Source organism: Diorhabda carinulata, chromosome 1 (genome assembly GCF_026250575.1).
Source record: "Diorhabda carinulata isolate Delta chromosome 1, icDioCari1.1, whole genome shotgun sequence".
NCBI lineage: Eukaryota > Metazoa > Arthropoda > Insecta > Coleoptera > Chrysomelidae > Diorhabda > Diorhabda carinulata.
The window spans coordinates 33,871,641-33,889,977 of record NC_079460.1 but is presented as its reverse complement, the minus strand read 5'-3'; the positions used below and the strand labels follow the sequence as shown (position 1 = coordinate 33,889,977).

The 18,337-nt window shown below is 30.9% G+C and overlaps 1 protein-coding gene across 1 annotated transcript in view; it reads right to left on the bottom strand.

Moving 5' to 3' along the window:
- LOC130896417 (ATP-binding cassette subfamily G member 4) overlaps positions 1 to 18,337 on the bottom strand; it is a 35,383-nt gene that overhangs the window by 3,576 nt on the left and 13,470 nt on the right. The window contains exons 2-6 of the mRNA XM_057804484.1: positions 7,932 to 8,049; positions 2,678 to 2,864; positions 2,294 to 2,498; positions 1,257 to 1,479; positions 661 to 1,024 (exon numbers count right to left, since the gene is read on the bottom strand). Of these exons, the coding sequence (XP_057660467.1) occupies positions 661 to 1,024; positions 1,257 to 1,479; positions 2,294 to 2,498; positions 2,678 to 2,864; positions 7,932 to 8,049 (1,097 nt within the window). The remainder of the gene's footprint in view (positions 1 to 660; positions 1,025 to 1,256; positions 1,480 to 2,293; positions 2,499 to 2,677; positions 2,865 to 7,931; positions 8,050 to 18,337) is intronic.

Genomic DNA, 18,337 nt, shown 5'->3' with positions numbered 1-18,337 from the left:
GATTTTGGTGAATCATTGAGGTTTAATGTAATGTCATTATACTCTGTTTTTCTGCCTATGTGTTACAATTTGGTAGTACAGCTTCAATGTATTTTGTGGAGAATTACTTTTCTCTATTAAAGTTATAGATAGCTGTATAAAAAATTCAAGTTATCGCGAAAACCGAAGTACAAATCAAAGTTAGCCTTGTAGCTTTTTGATAATAGCAAACATTTTGTATTGTTTCCCATAAAACATTGCATTTGGTTTGTGGGTTTTTGTTCAGTTTACTGCTAGTAGTATATCATTATAAAAATTTACATTATTGGTACGATTATTATGTCTAATTAAGTTGTAGCCAATTGATATTTTTTCAAATTGTTTCAATGCACCCAAGTCCCCTAACATATATCTCCTTCTCTAGTAAAATTAATTTTATGTGACTAATTTGATTTTGATGAAATGGTACTTCCACGGGTATGTGATCATTGACCTTTTTTCAAATTACTATTAATCTGAAACTGTTGAGATAAAATTATCTGACTCAAAAAAAAGAGTGATTCATAAATATTTCAGGCGTTTTCATAAATTCGCATATTTTTAAAGTTAAAAATTAAAATCACAACAAATATGATATTTAACAATTCCCTCAAAAAAGTTATTTTATCAAAACATACTTACCCAATCTCTTCTACTAAAGAGTAAGGCACGATTCAGAATAATGAAGAATTGTTGAATTTGCGTATTTCCATATCTGGGTTGTCTAACAGTTAGTTTAGGAGTAGCTTCCAATAATGCACTATTAACATTCGCCTTTTCCACATCTTTTAGATCAACACCCGTATCCTCATTAATTCCGTTTGGATTTCCGTTTGAATTATCTTTGAAAGTATTAGTTTCTTTCCTTAATTCTTCGGCAATAAGGGTGTTTACGCTGTCATTTCCATACTGAAATCCATTGTTTAGACCATCTTTTATTTTAAGTTCACTCATAGATTTGTCATCACGAATATCCATTTTTCCATTTTGTATAGCATGCACCAATCTTGAAAAAAAAAAACGATTATACATTAATATATGGTTATTGAGAAATGGCATTTAATATGTCTTCATCATAAGTTTACTAGAAAAATTTCAAAAATTATAATTCTACAGAAGTAAATTAGTTTATGGTAGAAGTAAATTTTTTGATAAGCACTACTTTCATTTTTGATCTTTCTGTACTCGTTTAATTTTAACAGTTGTTTGACTTCTACATTGCATATAATAAAACTTACTTTTTCGTATTGTCTCCATATTCCCCACAAGCTACTTCAATTATATAAGAAGCAGGGTTGTGGTATGATGGGCACTGTAACTGTAATTGAGACAGGAAAGGAACCAACTGAGTGGTGGAACCTTGGTAAACACACTGACCATCAGCGAGAGTGTAAAGTTGATCAAACATTTCAAACAATCTGGCAGACGGTTGATGAATGGTACATATTATAGTTCGACCTCCTGAAAAATTAATAAATTAATAGTATTATGAATATAGTATAAATAGTATACAATGAGAGCAGGAGCCATGAAATGAAACTTTACTTGAATGTAAATTGTATCCAGATTGTCAATAGGTTATAAACCATTTCGTTTATTGGTCTTTTCAAGAAATTTTGTATAATAGAATTTGATCATTGACTTACTGCAATTCTGAAAAAAAATATTTTGAGTGTGATAAGCTCTTCACTAAAGACCAAGAAAGTATTGTTGACGAATACAGCACCCAACAAGCGATGAAACCATTAAAGAAAAATGGCCTGTTATAAAACACTACCAGAGAGTTTCTAAATATGTCCATAAATCGGTTGCCTCATGTCTGAACTTCGATGATTTGAATAGGAATTGTGTGGGAACGGAATACGTTCGAAAATTAATAAATCTGGACTAAAAGAAGAGTCGTATGAGCATCGATAATTTCAGACAATGAAGATTTTTTGGAAGAAGCATAGCTGGTCACTGATCCGTGATGATTTTTTGGTCAAGATCATGATAATAATGACTCAATTAATATATCAATAGAATTATAGCGACTATTTTCTGTTTTCATAATTGACTTATTGAAGGGCAGAGTTTTTTCATGATTGATAAGTGTAAATCAGAAGTGTTTTTAGAACAGGAAAGGGGTGAGACAAGTATATTTTTAACTAAGGATTGCTTTGAAAGGGAATCAATTAAATACTGGGGAACAACTTCTTCTTCTAATTTGAAAAATTTCGTTGTATTATTTTTTTGATATTTACTTAGACACAACAAAATAAACATGGGAACTTACCTTTCGCTAAAGTTTTTAAGAGTGATATACATTGGAAACAAGAAGATGAGTCCAAACCACTTGTAGGTTCATCAAAAAACATAACTGGAGGATTACTAACTAATTCCAAGGCTATGGATAATCTCTTTTTTTGTCCGCCAGATAATCCACTGGTCATTGTTGTCCTATGCTCTATCAGTCCAAGTGTATCTAAGATTTCATTTATCTAAAAAATGTTATTCTTTAATATGTTTTCCACAAAATATTTCCATATCGAGAAACCAAACAAGTCTAGCATATTAAGAAATTATGAAGATAAATACCCCCAACATTATGTGGGTTGTTTTCTATAAAATAAATTTTAAGAGTTATAATTTGATGTGAATATGAATTGAGTAAACTTACGATCGCTTCTCTGTGCTCTATTCCACTGGGACCAATTTTTAGTTTAGCTGCAACAGCCATAGCTTCATCGACAGTCAAATTAGCGTGGAGTTGGTTATCTTGCATTATATATGCAGATAACTTACGAAATTGGCTCAAATCTCTATCGCTGTCGTTCATCAAAACATGCCCTTTTACTCCTTCGGTTCTGAAAAATTTATGAAATACACGTTGATAAACAACGCTGAATGCTATGACTATCTGGAGGCGACTGTATGGTGATAATTTGCCTATCTTATCGAACTAGAGCTGCATTTCTCACAAAACTAAAGCAAATTACAGTCCCTTGGTATTATGACCGACAGTTTCAACTATATGCGTGAGAAGTAGCTATGTCATTTTGTAGAGAGTCACTTAAAACAAAAGAAGGCATATCTTTTGAAGTTCGCAAGTTAGTCTTCACGAAGAATGAGATGTTGGCGTATATGTATTTGAAATAGTTTCTAAGAGACCATGTTCTAATGATATTTCATTATCAGTGTAAATACCATCGTTTACAAGAAAAGAGGGAGGAGGGGACTTTTGAAAAGCACTTTATATTCACTCTTAAGAGTCTAAAAAATCATCCGGCGGGAAAAAAACTTTTTAGGACTAGTTTTCTGGACGTTTAACTGAAAACTATATCGATCGAAGGAGAAAATACCACTTACCGCAGTTATTACGACGCAATAAGCAAACATGCGAATAGAAATGAATGATTTTCAAAAACACGATTTAAAAAGTTATGGACAATTAAGAGTTACCAAAAAATATCATTTCATGTTATGTTATGTTAGTTATGAAAATATGAATTGAGGTTAGATCAGATCAGTGAATTATATGAAGACAACCTTTTATGCGGTATTTTATGCCTTTCAATACCGTTTTCTATAGAAAAGGAAAAAAATCAGATATTTTGAAGCAATCAGTGATTAAATGTTTACAAACAGTTCAAATATCCATAGCTTGATATAATATCTGAACAAGACTAGTGGAGTTGTTCGAAGGTATAGAAGAGAAACCTAGAGGTAGAACTCATGATCAAGGAAAGTAAAACGCAGTATATGGTCACAGCTTCCAATACCGTAAACCTTGCGGTAGAAAACAGAACCTTTTAGGGAGCAACAAACTCCAAATACCTTTGAGCATTTGATAGACAACAATCCAAACTACTCAACATCTATCAACAAGCGAATACAAGCTGGATTCAGGGTTTACAATGCAAATCTGAGTCTACTGAAAAACAAAATAATAAACCAACTGAACACACTGTTCACATTTCCTCTACACTAACACTTACAATTACACTGGCTTACGCGCGATTCGATAACCATGTTAATGTCTTCAGGGTATATTGGTGTATGGTAGTAAAAAAACCAAGACATTGTTCGTTTCATGAATGTTCGAATGTTCTGAATGTTAAAGTATACAATAGTGGAGACGAGGGAGGCCAATAAAGAGATGGTTGGACAATGTCACGGGAGATCTTCGAACTATGAAAATTACAGAAGCTCTAAGTCAAGGGATAGAATGTTATGCAGGGCTGTAGTGTCGGATGGTAAGGTAAGTAGTATAATCTATTGGAATTGACAGAAAGTATAGTTTTCATATCCACAGGAATATAAATCATCGTCACCTGGTGACCTGAATGTTTGTGAACGTAAAAATCAGGTGGTTGATCAAACGTTTGGATACAATGAGCACATGGTATTTTTATGCCGCTGCTTCAGCTGTAAAAATCACTTTGAAGTCGAAAAATTTTAGCTTCTATGTGACTGACGAATAATCCCCACTTCCCACAATATTGCTGATCATTATTTATCAATTTAAAGTAAATAATCATTCTCATAATTTCGTGTCCGTAAAATAACAATAAATTATGTTAAATAAAAAAAAATAAGCGCCACCTAAAACAAATAAAAAGATAACTATGAAAATAAAATCAAAAGATTTATTCTCAGTAAGTAGTACATAGTATGTATTAACAAAAAAAAACCAATGCGCTACCAATACTTTTACTTTTTCATGTTTTTTACTTTTACTTATGGATTGAGCATTTTTTCAGTGAAAGCTAACGGATCATATTAAATAGTTAATGCAATATTACTATGTAAATATACTTCTTATTTTGACAAGAAAATACACGTAGTATGACGAGGAATAAATATCGAAACAATTATCATTTTTTAAACTCTCTTTAGATTCAATTAAGAGTCTAATTACGTAAGAGAGATTATTGGTGTTTACAATTTATTATTCAGTGTGGGTTATTTGCAGACCAACATCTACAATTTTAAAATGAAACTACTCAATAAGGGGAAAAGAAGCCTTGATTATTTAAAAAATGACCTTAATTCCCTGAAAAATATTCTCACCGCCTTTCATTAGGCCAAGCTTTAAAGTATGTAGAAATTATGGCTTGAAAAGTATTTTATTATGTATACGAAGACACCTCTAAATTTTATTCTTTAAAAACTTTAAACATAGGGCATGCTTCTTACGCTAAATGTAAGGTTTTCATGAAAATAATTCCTTGCAACCGACTTTGTCACGTTTGCAGTACGATTAAATAATTTGTTTCATCAGTGTGAGGTTTTATATTCTGATTCCTTTTTTTCGCCCCCGATCCATTTATAAATCAAAACAATTGTTTATAATCACATCATATTATAACCTATTATGTACAAACTCGATAGAAACTGACTAGTCTGAACCTGATGAACCACTACCACGTATAGACAAGACAAACAAAATTTTTTTGCAGGATCATTATAATGGAGCAAAGGGAAAGCCAATGCAGGAAGAATTGTCTATATTGATCTGAATATATGATAATTAGCCTATTTGAGTAAATACTAAACTCTTCTATAATACACATGTACCAGCAATCTTGTGAGACAAACAGTTGAAGAAAGTGGTCTGTCATAGCATGCGGTACATTCACTGCAGAATTTAACATGAAAAAATTGGCTGCACGATGGTTATGCACGAATATTAACAGATGCACACAAACTGAAAAAAAACATTTGCAGTTGTCTTTTAATGCAGTGTAGATAAGATAGAACTTTTTTGTTAGATTAATAACAATGGATGAGTCATGGATTTATTAGTATGGTGTAGAGATAGAATGGAGAGTTAGGAGTGGAAGCATCGAAGTTCACCCCTTTCGAAAAAATCAACATTCAACATTCGGCTGGGAAATTTATAATAACTGTATATTGAGATTCTGAAGGCGTATTATTAGATTACTTACAAAAAAGATCCATTATTATGTATTATGTCAATTTCGATCCATAATTACGAAAGACAAAAAAAATAAAACCGGGTAAGTTGCGTTCTCTTGCATCAGAATAACGTTCATAGTCACACGTTCGCCATTGCAACAGCAGGCTTCGAATTAGTTAAATATCCATTTTTCCCAGATTTGGCACTCTTTAATTACTGGCAATTTCCGAAACTTGAAAAATACTTCCGTGGTAACGATATCGTACGTGCGGTAAATCAGTGGTTAGGAGGCTATATTGAAAAACAAAAATATTTTCGCCCTCGTAAGTTAAAAAACATTTGTTTGTAATAATGACATTTTGGATTCAGCTTATTTAATTGATTCTAAACAATTTTGAAGTGTAGTAGTTTACTATTTTACCGCGAAGAGGCATGAGCATATGCTGAAGGTACATTTTAGTGAATGGAATTGGGCTGATAATAAATAAAACTAAAGGTACGTTTACATCTGACATTTATTGCATAATGTTTGTGTCAAGGTGTGATTTTTGTTAATGTAGATAGCAAAAAATATTTCTGAGATGTATCGGTGTCGGGTAATATGTACGAGTACCTACATATCTATACCTATAATGTAAACGAAATGATTGCATTAGTTGACTAGTCGTCTACATTTGCAGAAGTGTGAATTGATGAATTAATTAATTAATATGAACTACAATAAACCTGAATAGAGTCACTAAATGAGATTGCACAAACGCATTAACTGGCTTTATGCAGCATGTGCTTCTAGTCTTAAAATTCACTCTCGAACCCACACGGATCTTTTATTCTTCTTTTTTCTTTCATTTTTTTTTAACCGTTCATAATAATAATCACATTGCTGCACATTTTCTTCTTGATATTTCCATAGTATGAGAACCTTGAGAGATACACTAAAGAAATACACTTTAGTGTAAACTGTTCATATATTTATTGCAAACGTAACGATACATGCTATGTCCAATAGATATGTAAGCTATAAATGTCGAGTAATGTGTATAATTAATGTAAACATTAAATGCAATTTTACCTCAGACATTTGACACTTATGTTTTGATACAAGTGTCAACGTACCTTAAAACTGAGGTGGTGCCGTTTAGATAGACACACTGTATACTTTGTTAGAACATCTGATATTTTTTTAATCAGTAATTAATTAATAATTCATATTCTTATTAAAAAAAGTAGCCTTGACTTAAGAGTCACGAAAGGATTTTAAATAGAATAACGACGGAAACTGCCACATATAGTATTATAAAAAATGCCAATCATTTTGTAACAAATTGAAGGTCATTTTTTCTCTCTAGCAACTAGTTTATAGTTTGAACTTTGTGAACTGAGAGAAGAAATGGAAATATACGTTTTTTATTAAAAGATATTCGGATAAAAACATTTCAGCTTAGATTCTCTAAGCTAGAGTTTTTGACAATGAGAACTAACTAACTGCATATCCTATTTGCTTTGTTTATAAATATTTTTGGATAGACACATATGAAAAGGCTTTGATTATACATTTATTTTTTTTTGTTCTAAATACAAATTGTACAGTACTAGAATGATAATTTTATTGTAATTAAATAAACTAGTACACGTCTCTACGTATTTTCGTTTATTCGATAGCAAGTTGGAAAAACGAAAAATGTGCAGGTTAAACCACCAAAGTTACGATATATACTATGCAAAGGATACATTGGGAACAGAGGATTCTCTACTGGGCATTTCCTCTTAAAAATTAATACGCAAAAGATTATGACAACAATGGCGGTGATATCACGATATTATTTTGACTAGCCTCCCCTTTAAGCCGAGTTTAATATGAATCACAGGCTAATATTTTATTTATGGATTTTGCCCTAATTAAAATAACTAAACTTGTTTTAATTTGGTGTTCAATGGTGCATAGTAACTATAGTATATACGTTTTATTATTACTAGAAGATTGCCTTGAATATAATAATAAAAAACTCACTTGTATCCTGTGAGAATATTAAGCAAGGTTGATTTTCCCGCACCCGAAGGTCCCATAATAGCACATAATTCTCCAGAGCGAAGTCGGCCACTGACATTTTTCAAAATAGTTTTCTGGCCTGTAATAAAATTGTTATATTACTAACTAAAGTTGCTCATAAAAATATATACAAATCAAAAATATAGAAGGGGCTACTTTGAATATTTATAGGGATATTAAAATGAATAATATATATTTGTCCAAAGGTACGTGATGACATCTAGTCAAATTCGGAGTAGTCGTTGCATATTTTTATATTAAATTACATCTAAATAATTATTATTCATATTTGCCAACGGCTGCCATCAAGGTCGAAAAATAATTTATTTCTCCAAATCAAACAAAATTTGCCCGTCTTTAGTTTTACTATTTATTTGATAATTCTACGTAGCTATAACCTTTACGTTGATGATAGTAAAAGAACATTGGAATTTGTAACTTGTGTTGAATAAACAACTTTCTATGTTGATTATTTTTATAATCTCAATATATATACTTAAAGCATTAATAAGTAGATGCAGTAATGCAGCATTATTTTGTTTATTACTAAAACCTCTTTTTATGATTATCGATTGTAAACAACAATTTCAAAAATACATTTCAGGTTTTTGAATATTTAAAGCACTTTAAAAGTGAAAATGTGTCAGTTAAATGTTAGAAACAACCTAAATCTCCTTCGAACTCAAAAAAGAAGAAAATGTGCAGCAATGGAGAAACTTGTTCATTTAAACAAGCGATTATTGTACGGGAACGTTTGCGAAACGATTTATGAAGGAGATCTGATTTTCTTCTTCATTAAGACAATTTATTGGATCACAAGTCCCTTCTAATCCACGTGTTTTTGGATCTGACCCTTCCGGGAAAAAAAAGGTATACTAAAAGTGATAAGTTTCGTCTCCATTCCTGACATTGAGCAGTCCACGACAGAGCAGATTAATGGCATTCCAAAAGAAGCTTTACAGTCAGATAATCAACGTTGGGATAAGTGAATTGCTACCAAGTACTTTAAAGTAGATTAACTTAAATTTAATGTTACCTTTATACTTTGTTTTTAATAATATAATACACTCTTTAATTTTAATGGAACGACCTTCAATACGTATGATTTATTATGGTAAGTACAGGGTTAAATTTGGAACACTTCGATTTTTATTGATAATGCTCAAAACCTGGTATGCCTATACCCTTTTTTAAATTAGTAGGACCATTTTAGGAAACTTGAATCACACCACGAGAAAAGTGATGACATAAAACTAGAATTATACAGTCTGAAATTAAACTACAAATTAAATAATACTCAACCTAATAGCCACATGGTAAAGAAGGAATGCATATTATTGAAAACGACAAAAAAAATCTAACGAATTGTAAAATTAAATCTATAGAGAATTTAAAATTGTCACATTTGGTGGCACGTGAAGTTTTAAACAAATTTTGAAATAATGATAATATCTGAGTCGTTTCTAATCAAATGTAAAATTATTCAGAAAGCAGAGAATGTTTGTATTTTTTTCGAAAATTGAGCTATATGAGAAATGAAGATCAGTTGAATAAAGAATTGGTTCAGTATGAAATATAAAAAAATGTTAGATTCCAAGGACAAGAACTTATTTTATTTAAAAATTCAATCAATATTTTTTGGTTTATAAGTCTTTTTATTGATTTCAAAAGTTATGATATTGTGAAGAAAAAGTTAATCCAAATATTACGAGAATTAAAAATTCCAAACTAATTCAAATAGTTAAAATGACATTAGAGGACACAACCAATATAGTAAAAATTAATAACAAGAAAAGTGAACCTTTTAAAACACAACAAGGAACGCATAATAAGAAGAGCCAGTATCAACCGAAAGGGCATGATATTTAACAAAAGTTATCATTGCTTAGCTTATTGTGATGATGTGACGTTGATAGCAAGAAACAGAAGAAAGCTTGAAGAAACCACTAAACAACTAATAACAGCAGCAGAAGAGATAGGCATACACTTTAACAATGACAAAACAAAGTTTATGGAAACAAAGAATAAATGTGGAAGCAAAACAAAAAACAATTTCGAAGTACATAAATATGATGAGACGTTAACAGAATTCGAGGAAATTGAAAATTTCTGTACTTGGGTGTACTACTAGATAATAAATGGCAAGAAGAAAAGGAAATCGAACTAAGACTTGTCAAAAGTAACAGCTGTGCAGGCAACCTTAGAAGAATATTGACATCAAAAGAGATATCCAGATCTACGAAAGTTCGAACTTAATAAGACAATTTTCAGACCCACACTGACGCCTGTCTAGTCTGGATAATGACAAATAAAACTAAATAGAAATTGGAGATATGAGAAAGAAAAATACTGAGAATAATTTTTGGAAGTAAGCAGACAGAGTTAGAATGAGAGAGAAGATCAAATCAAGAAAATAACACACTTTTCAGTGAGTCACCAATCAGCGCGCTTATCAATACAAGAAGGTTACAATGGCTAGGTCACTTAGAACGAATGGAAAATATTCCCATTTCTGTAGTCATCCTTTCTGCAATGCTAGTTGTTTATGTCGTACATGCTTTGTTTAAGAACTCACAAAATTTATGTTAGTAGTTAAGGGATTTGACATATCTAGCCCTCCGTTAGTAACGTATGTATTCGACTTTTATCAATCAGTTTTCTAGAAAATAAGAACAGAGTAGTTCCAGTTCACTTTGACTATTATTATGACCTAGAAGGATAAACGTTATTATAACTGTTATAATAGAAACCAAATAGCTCCGACCGTGTAGCTGCTAGATATAGCTCGTTGTATTTTTGTCTAGCCCAATTCTAGAAATATTCTTACTTGATCATTTGTTTGTATTTAAAAATGAGTATGAAAGAGTTTTTATGTATTTCAAAACAGGAAGGTACCAGAAGACGAACCCAGTGACGGTGTATCCAACGAAAATTATAATCTTATAATAACAAGAAACAAGATCAATTGATTCAGACTATGCGAAAATATAACAGAGTCTGTGATTCTTGCTTGTTTCAGTAACCGAAATTTTATTTATATAACTCCCTGGAATTTTCCGTTTACACAAAACATTTGATATATTCTGCTACACACATGCCATCTAGCCATCTAGCCATCTAGGCCTATAGCGTGATATTTTTTCCATCCTTTCTTATTTATTGTCTTCTCTTTCCAATCCTGAAATCCTGTTTTTTGTGTTCCTGCCAGTTTTATATTTACTTTGCCGCTCTTGTTTCCGGCATTTTTTCCAAGTTTCCCTGCTATCCTAGTCTTCTCCATATGTCTCTTTTTCCCTCCTAACTAATTTCCTCTCTCATATGTCTATTTTGTTTTCCTCCGATTTATTTGGTATCCATTATTCGTTTGCATAAAGTACTCTCGTCTGATTTGATATTCATCCTTGATAATATTTTGCAAAGAACCAATAGATTTTTCATAGTTTTATTGTAAATGTGTATTTGAGATCTGTATTGTTATATGCAAATTTTTTCAAGCATACACTTTTTTGTCTTTATAATTTTAGTTGCAAGGTTATTACAGTTAATATTCAGGCATTAAGATTCTCGTTGAATACTAATGTTTAAATATGCTATTCAAAGAAATTTTTATCTTAGAATTGACGCAAACTGAATATGTTAAGGAAGTTTTTTTCCTTAGATGTTTTTTTTGTTGATTTAATATGGTAACCAAGTTATTACAATATTATCTGATTGTAAATTCTCGAATATTAAGCAAAAACCTCCACAGGAAGAAGTTTAATGAAATATATTCGATAATAAAACATGTATTTGCAATGTAGACTAAAGTTTTACATATTTATAGCTCCGCAAACATATATATGTAAAGTTTTTATTTAGTCAGGGGGCGCTTGGAGGCATTAGTGACCGAAGTTCTTGGACAACACTCTTTGCAGTCCGTTATTGACCATTAAATAAAGACAATGTATTTTACTGTCTACAAACTGAAGCCTCCAATAAAAAATCATTACATTCAATCCTCCGGTAATTCAATAAAACAATCAAAAAATAAGAAGGAAATAATGTAACTATTTTAGATGTTTATAACATTATGACTGGTTTAAAGACTGAGCCTATTCAATGAAAAAATGATAAGTATTTTGGCTATGAGACAAAAAAAGTATTAAATACTATTACAGAGTCTTCTCAAGAATTTTTTTTAAAAGAACTATTAATAATTAAGTTGGGATTTTTGGAACCGCTGGCGATATTCATATTGAATACATTGTTAAGACCAACACTCACAATGAAGGTAAACTGTTTAACTTCAGTCTCTGAAGACGATAACTTGGTTATCGAAACGCGTTTCAGACAGTGTAATTGTGAGTGGTGGTGTAAACAGTGTATTCAGTAGACTATTAATAATTTCATACTTTTTATTGATTAGGCTAAATTTGTATTTATAGAAATAATTCGATTTCTGTCAGACTAACTGGCTTCCTTCAATTAGCTGTTTGTCATTAAAGTCTTAGGTCACATTTGATCATTTTGAGAAAATTATAGATAATCTAAATTTGTATAGAGTCAGTATTGGTATGGATGATTTATATTCAGAATTAACAAATTTCAAAGTAATTTATGAAAACATATCAGAAGACTTTCTGGGTACTGGCCAAAAGAGGAGCCATTTATTAGTAAACACCTCAGGAGAATTTAAAAACATAACTAAATTGTCTCATATCTGCTTTCTGTTTCCGTTTCAGTTTTCAGTAATTAATGCTAAATGGCGGAAGGATAGAAATAGAGCATCTATTAATTGAATAAAAAATGAGATCCTCATTTATTTTAATTTCAGTTATAATTATGGTTGGGCGTTATAAAAGAAAATAAAAAATATTGTATTACGTTTGACGAAATGCAAACAATGCGAACGAGCTTTTGATCAGAAACATTATAATATAATCACCGTAGTGAAAGTTAAAAAATAATCACTCTAGATTGCTTTGGATTGTTCATCAAAATTGGACCAGTGCAAATTCCTTTCAATAGATCAATTCGGCGATAAATGAATACGGTCTTCAAAGCATTCATGGTAAAATTAATTCTTGAACTGGTTCATAATTGAGCATGTGATGCTGAATTGATTATCAAATATTTCCGGAGTCGCTTCAAATTGTGACTAGTTGACAAATCTATTTCTGACTGATTGATCGTAGTTGATAAGTTAAAAATAATTTTATTTGAGATAACAATGTCGTCAAGACGTTCGTGATGAGAGTTTATTTAGCATCCTCTTACACTGACATTATTATTCTTGGTCTCTTATTTTAATAAGCAATAAAAAGTATCCTTTAGAATTAGTAGTGTGATTACTATATCTTGACGTTGATTTTTGCAATAGAACAGAAAGTTGTGCCATTGTCCAATAGAAGTTTGTCTAGAATTTTTTGAGAATCTACAAATTTGTTATAATTCAGGATGTATTGTTTCAAGACATTTTTGAAAAGACAACAATAATATTCTTTTATAACATCGCTTGTTTTCTATTCTGTTTGTGATTCCTCTAAATTTTTATCTTAAGTACTTTTAATATTTAAATACAATCGCTCATCTCGATCCAAGGTCGAATGTTGCATTAAATTCAACAATGAACAAAAAAATATCTTCTTGTATGCACGAGGCTGATATTGGGAAGTAACTACATCCAGTTAGATAAAATAGTTCTGATAATACGAACATTGTTTAATAGTTTTCATTAATAAATAATCTACGACGGAAATCCATGTAGAGAAAAAATAATTCTGTTGCGTTGTTATTATTAGTCACCAAATTAGAATATTAATATTTAATGGTCAAAGGTTACTTTATTTAAAAACATAGCCATTGTTTCCTATCTGGCCAGCGACCGCTCGTTGTTATCAGTAAATATAAGTATATGTTCACAACAGATCGGATAAAGATAAAATGACACTTCATGTATTGTATTTAAAAGCGATTTTAAGCAAAAAATCTCATCATTCTTTATTAATAATAAATTAATCAGATAAAATAAGAAAAATGACAGGGATAAACGTACTAATTATAGGTTAGTCAAAAGTTAGTTGTTTATCTCCTTTCGATGCAAGGTCAATGTTGCGAATTCCTACAAAAATACTTTTATTTTCCAATATAGTATCCATTAAGGTTAAAACATTTTTCCGATCGATGTTCTATCATTTCTACTGCGTCTCGAAAGGACTATATGATAATATATATATATATAATATCATTTATATGATATGACTTCATTACCCGAAGTAGTGTTCCTTAACTTTCAGAAACAGCTGGTTATCGTTGGTTGCCCATTCCGAAGAAGCTGGTGGATGTACACTAATTGGAAGCCTGTCTGTGCTATAGGAGATCTGTTACTGGGTGCGTTAAACAGATGCAAGAGACCGTATTTGCCCAACTTTCCCAGCATTATCGCCTTATGTAATTGTGGATGTTAATTGACATAAAAGTGATCTCAGTATCTCAAAATACATGAAGCGAAAGAACCCAAGGCAGAAACAAGGCCTTTGTCAAAATATGCTAAAAATTTAATTACGTCTGTATCTTATTTTCGAATTACATTGATATTGATCAGAAAATATCGATTGATAAGACATATTTCGTTTCAACTTTTTTTTATCATTTTAGCACTTATAGATACTTAATTCAATGAAAAAAATATAAGGCATGCTCAAAACTTATTGATTATTCTCCTGAAACCTCCACAGATATTTATTTATCGAAAAAACTTAGATATCACAAAATCAACAAATCAAAATAATTGTTACCAGTTTATGGAATTTAGAAACATTTTATTCAATAAAAAAATGAAAGGCAGGCTCGAAATTTTAACAGTCTCTATAGTAGCAACAAATATATAAAGAATATGAAAGAATTAATAATAATTAACTATGCTCATATTGTCTTTCGTACATCTCAAACTATTACATTACATATTATACAGTTGATTATTTTAAATATATATAAATACAATTATCAATTTAGAAATAATTTTCCCACACTTCCAGTGCCGTTATATTTGTTACTTAATGTCTCAGATCAGGTGGGTTCTATGAGATCTTAAGTTTTTACCGATAAAGAAATTTCTAGAGATAATTCAGGAGAAGAATAAACTTAGAGCATGTTTTTTTTTAAATTATGGAATAAAGTGTTTCTGGATACCATAATAAGTCATAATTATTCTGAAACAAACCTAACTTAACTTAACCCGTCAGAGGTTGTCTCTGTAGGATCTAATTTTTTTCTTTAAATCAATGTCTGATGATGATTCACGAAAACAATCAATGAAATTAGAGTATGCCTTTCACGAGTTTAAGTTTTAAGATATACAAATAAAAGCAAATATTTAAAATTGGATATGGCTGTATTGTTTCTCAAAATATTCTCCATTCAGATCAATATACTTTTGTATGCATGCAAGTAAAATTTGTTTTTTCATGTAATGGATTACAATATACGAAATATTTTCATGTGAATGTTTCTAATTAGCTAATTTAAACCTAGCTGAGCAAATAAGAGGTTATGTTCTCGGCAGTATTTATTCTATATAAATTGTGTTGGAGGTTTTACACGATATCGAAAAATTGTTATTTCCACAAAAATCAGTAAAAACTTATTTCTTATTTCTATGAATTGAATTTTTGAATGTCTACGTCCATACTATTGGTATATTAGTTTTAAAATTATATATGAGTACAAGAAACTTTTTTCTTCTACTCAAAATATACTTCTATTCTTAATTATTAATTCACATTTTCAATCAAGAAACATAATCATGAGACTTTTTGTTTGAATACTTTTATTGTTAGAATATCTTATTTTTCATAGAATAAACTGATGTAGAAGAGAAAAAATATTTAATTCCAAAATGCAACAAAAATTAGCTTAATTTGAAAGAATACCCAGAGAAATCTCGAAGACCAGTGCCTGTTGACCTTTTTGGTTGGCGTCTTATAATATTTTTGTCTTTCATTGTTAATGATATGAAAGATTGACTAAAAGGCTGTATTCACTTGATTTTTAGATTTACACATTATGATTTTATTACTACATATAACACTGGCCCACAAGATTTTTGTAACACAGGCGAGATCTTTATTTTTAAAATGGAAATACCTGTCCAATAATAGAAAAAAAAAAATTATTAAGCCCTAACACGTACCACTTTTCAATAGCTTAATTATCCCTGTTTACACTAGCAGGTAGGTAATTTTATAAAGGGGCGGTTAATATCGGTAAATTTTATGGCCCAAAAAATACCTCCACTGTATTATTCAGAATAATAAACATAAAAATAACATTAAAATTTAGTATCCTGTTGAGTTTCATGGTAAGTGGTTCTCTATTCATAGTGCAAAAAGTGATTATAAAGACGAAAATTTCGAGTCAAAAGCGCCGTAGTTGCAAAACTTCTTGACAAATTTTGCTACGTTTGTGGAGAATTTATGGTGAAATCGCATGCCAGTCCATTTTCCGAAAATTTGAAAAAAACCCTATTTCAGTTCTTTTGGTACTTTAAGTATTGCGGGAACCTACTAACCATTTTGACGACTGCTATTTTTGACTAACAAAGACTGAAGGTTATTTTAAGAAAGGAAAGCACAAGATCGAGTATCAAAATTTGCCGTTTGCTATACCACCTATTCTTCATAACGAAGATTTACCAGTATCGATTGCGCCTTTAGATCCGCAAAATATTGTTTTAGAAGATACTGGTGACAAAGACTCATCAGGAAGTTCTGAAGAACATTGCACCAACCCTATTTTTGCTCTAAGTAGCAGTTCCGGCAAGCCACATTTGATTGCTCAAAGTGAGTTGAATAATTTAGCACATGATTTGGAGTTATCAAAGCTACAGTCTGAACTTCTTGCTTCCCGTCTTAAAGAATGGAACTTGTTAGCCAAAGAGACAAAAATTACGACCTTTAGAAAAAGAAATGATATTGAGCATAATCCCAGTGAATGGTGCCTCGACTTATTTCGTTTATCTTGAACATGTAGATAAGAACTTGGACAGGTTATTTCCTATCAAATAGGCTACTTTTTGAAGGAATCATTATGATTTAAAAATGATATTTTAGATATCAAATCCATAAGTATGAATCAGAATAGAATTCAAATCATATCATATTGCTAATTCTTTAATCAATCACAATTTGATAAAAAATAACCTAATCGCATTTATACCCAAATTCTAATATTTTAATATTAAAAAAACAATGGCTCACCAGAATGCAACATTCAAAGAAGCTGAGTTTGTAGTAGAACACCCATCTTATGCAAAAATAACCACGTATAATAAATTCGAATTACTGAAAAACGATGAAAATTTTCCAGAAATGTCATCTAGAGGTGCGAGCAACCTCCTCAGAAACCCCAAAATTTCAAACTCCTCGGTTAAAATTAACTCCAAAATATCCAAGAAAAGAAAATGCATCTCCCCTCCACTGTCACCAAACTTCAATATTCTCGAATCTACTCATATCAGGCATTATGCACAGGCCTCACAACCCACTTCACTTAATTCCAATGAAAATCATTCCAACATGACCAACAAATCTGCCCTACTCCCCATTTCATCCATATATAATACTACTCCCAACTCCAATCAAATCATGAATTAATACAAAAACCAGAATCAACCGATGAAATTAAGATTAAAGATCATCTATATTCAATATTTTATAATAGAAGCAATACATTCAACAAGGTAGATACAAATTATGAGAATAGTATGGATTACATAAGTATTAATAGCGATGATGAGTATTAACCATAATATGAAAATTCTCCAATGGAACAATCGATTCTTGCTTCAAAACAAAGGAAGCCTCGAAAAATTTGTTAACGAGAAGAATATTGATATTGATAATATGAAAACATCGAAGTTTGTGCAGTAGAATTAACTAACTGCAATCTCACCTTTGTGTCAATATACAAACCACCTGATGCTTATGTCAATAATAAAGATTGGTAACAATTATTTCAACAGTTCCCTTTGACTACGATCTTCTATGGAGATTTTAATGCACATTTTAGTATGTGGAGTCGTTATCCGGATACTTTACAAGGAATAATGTTAGCCGACGTGGTAGACAATTTAGATCTAGTGGTACTCAATGACGGTACTCCCAGTAGAGTAACCCCCCCGAATCAATATAAATCAGCAGTTGATTTAACTATAACAGCCCCTTCTCTAACAAATAAAATACACTGGGAAGTAATTGGTGATACAATGGGATCGGACCACTACTAATAATTATGGAATTGCAAACCGTGTCTTTGTATACTCTAATCAACCCTTTAACTAAATGGACAAACTCTCGTGCAGACTGGCACCTTTTCAAAAATATTATCGA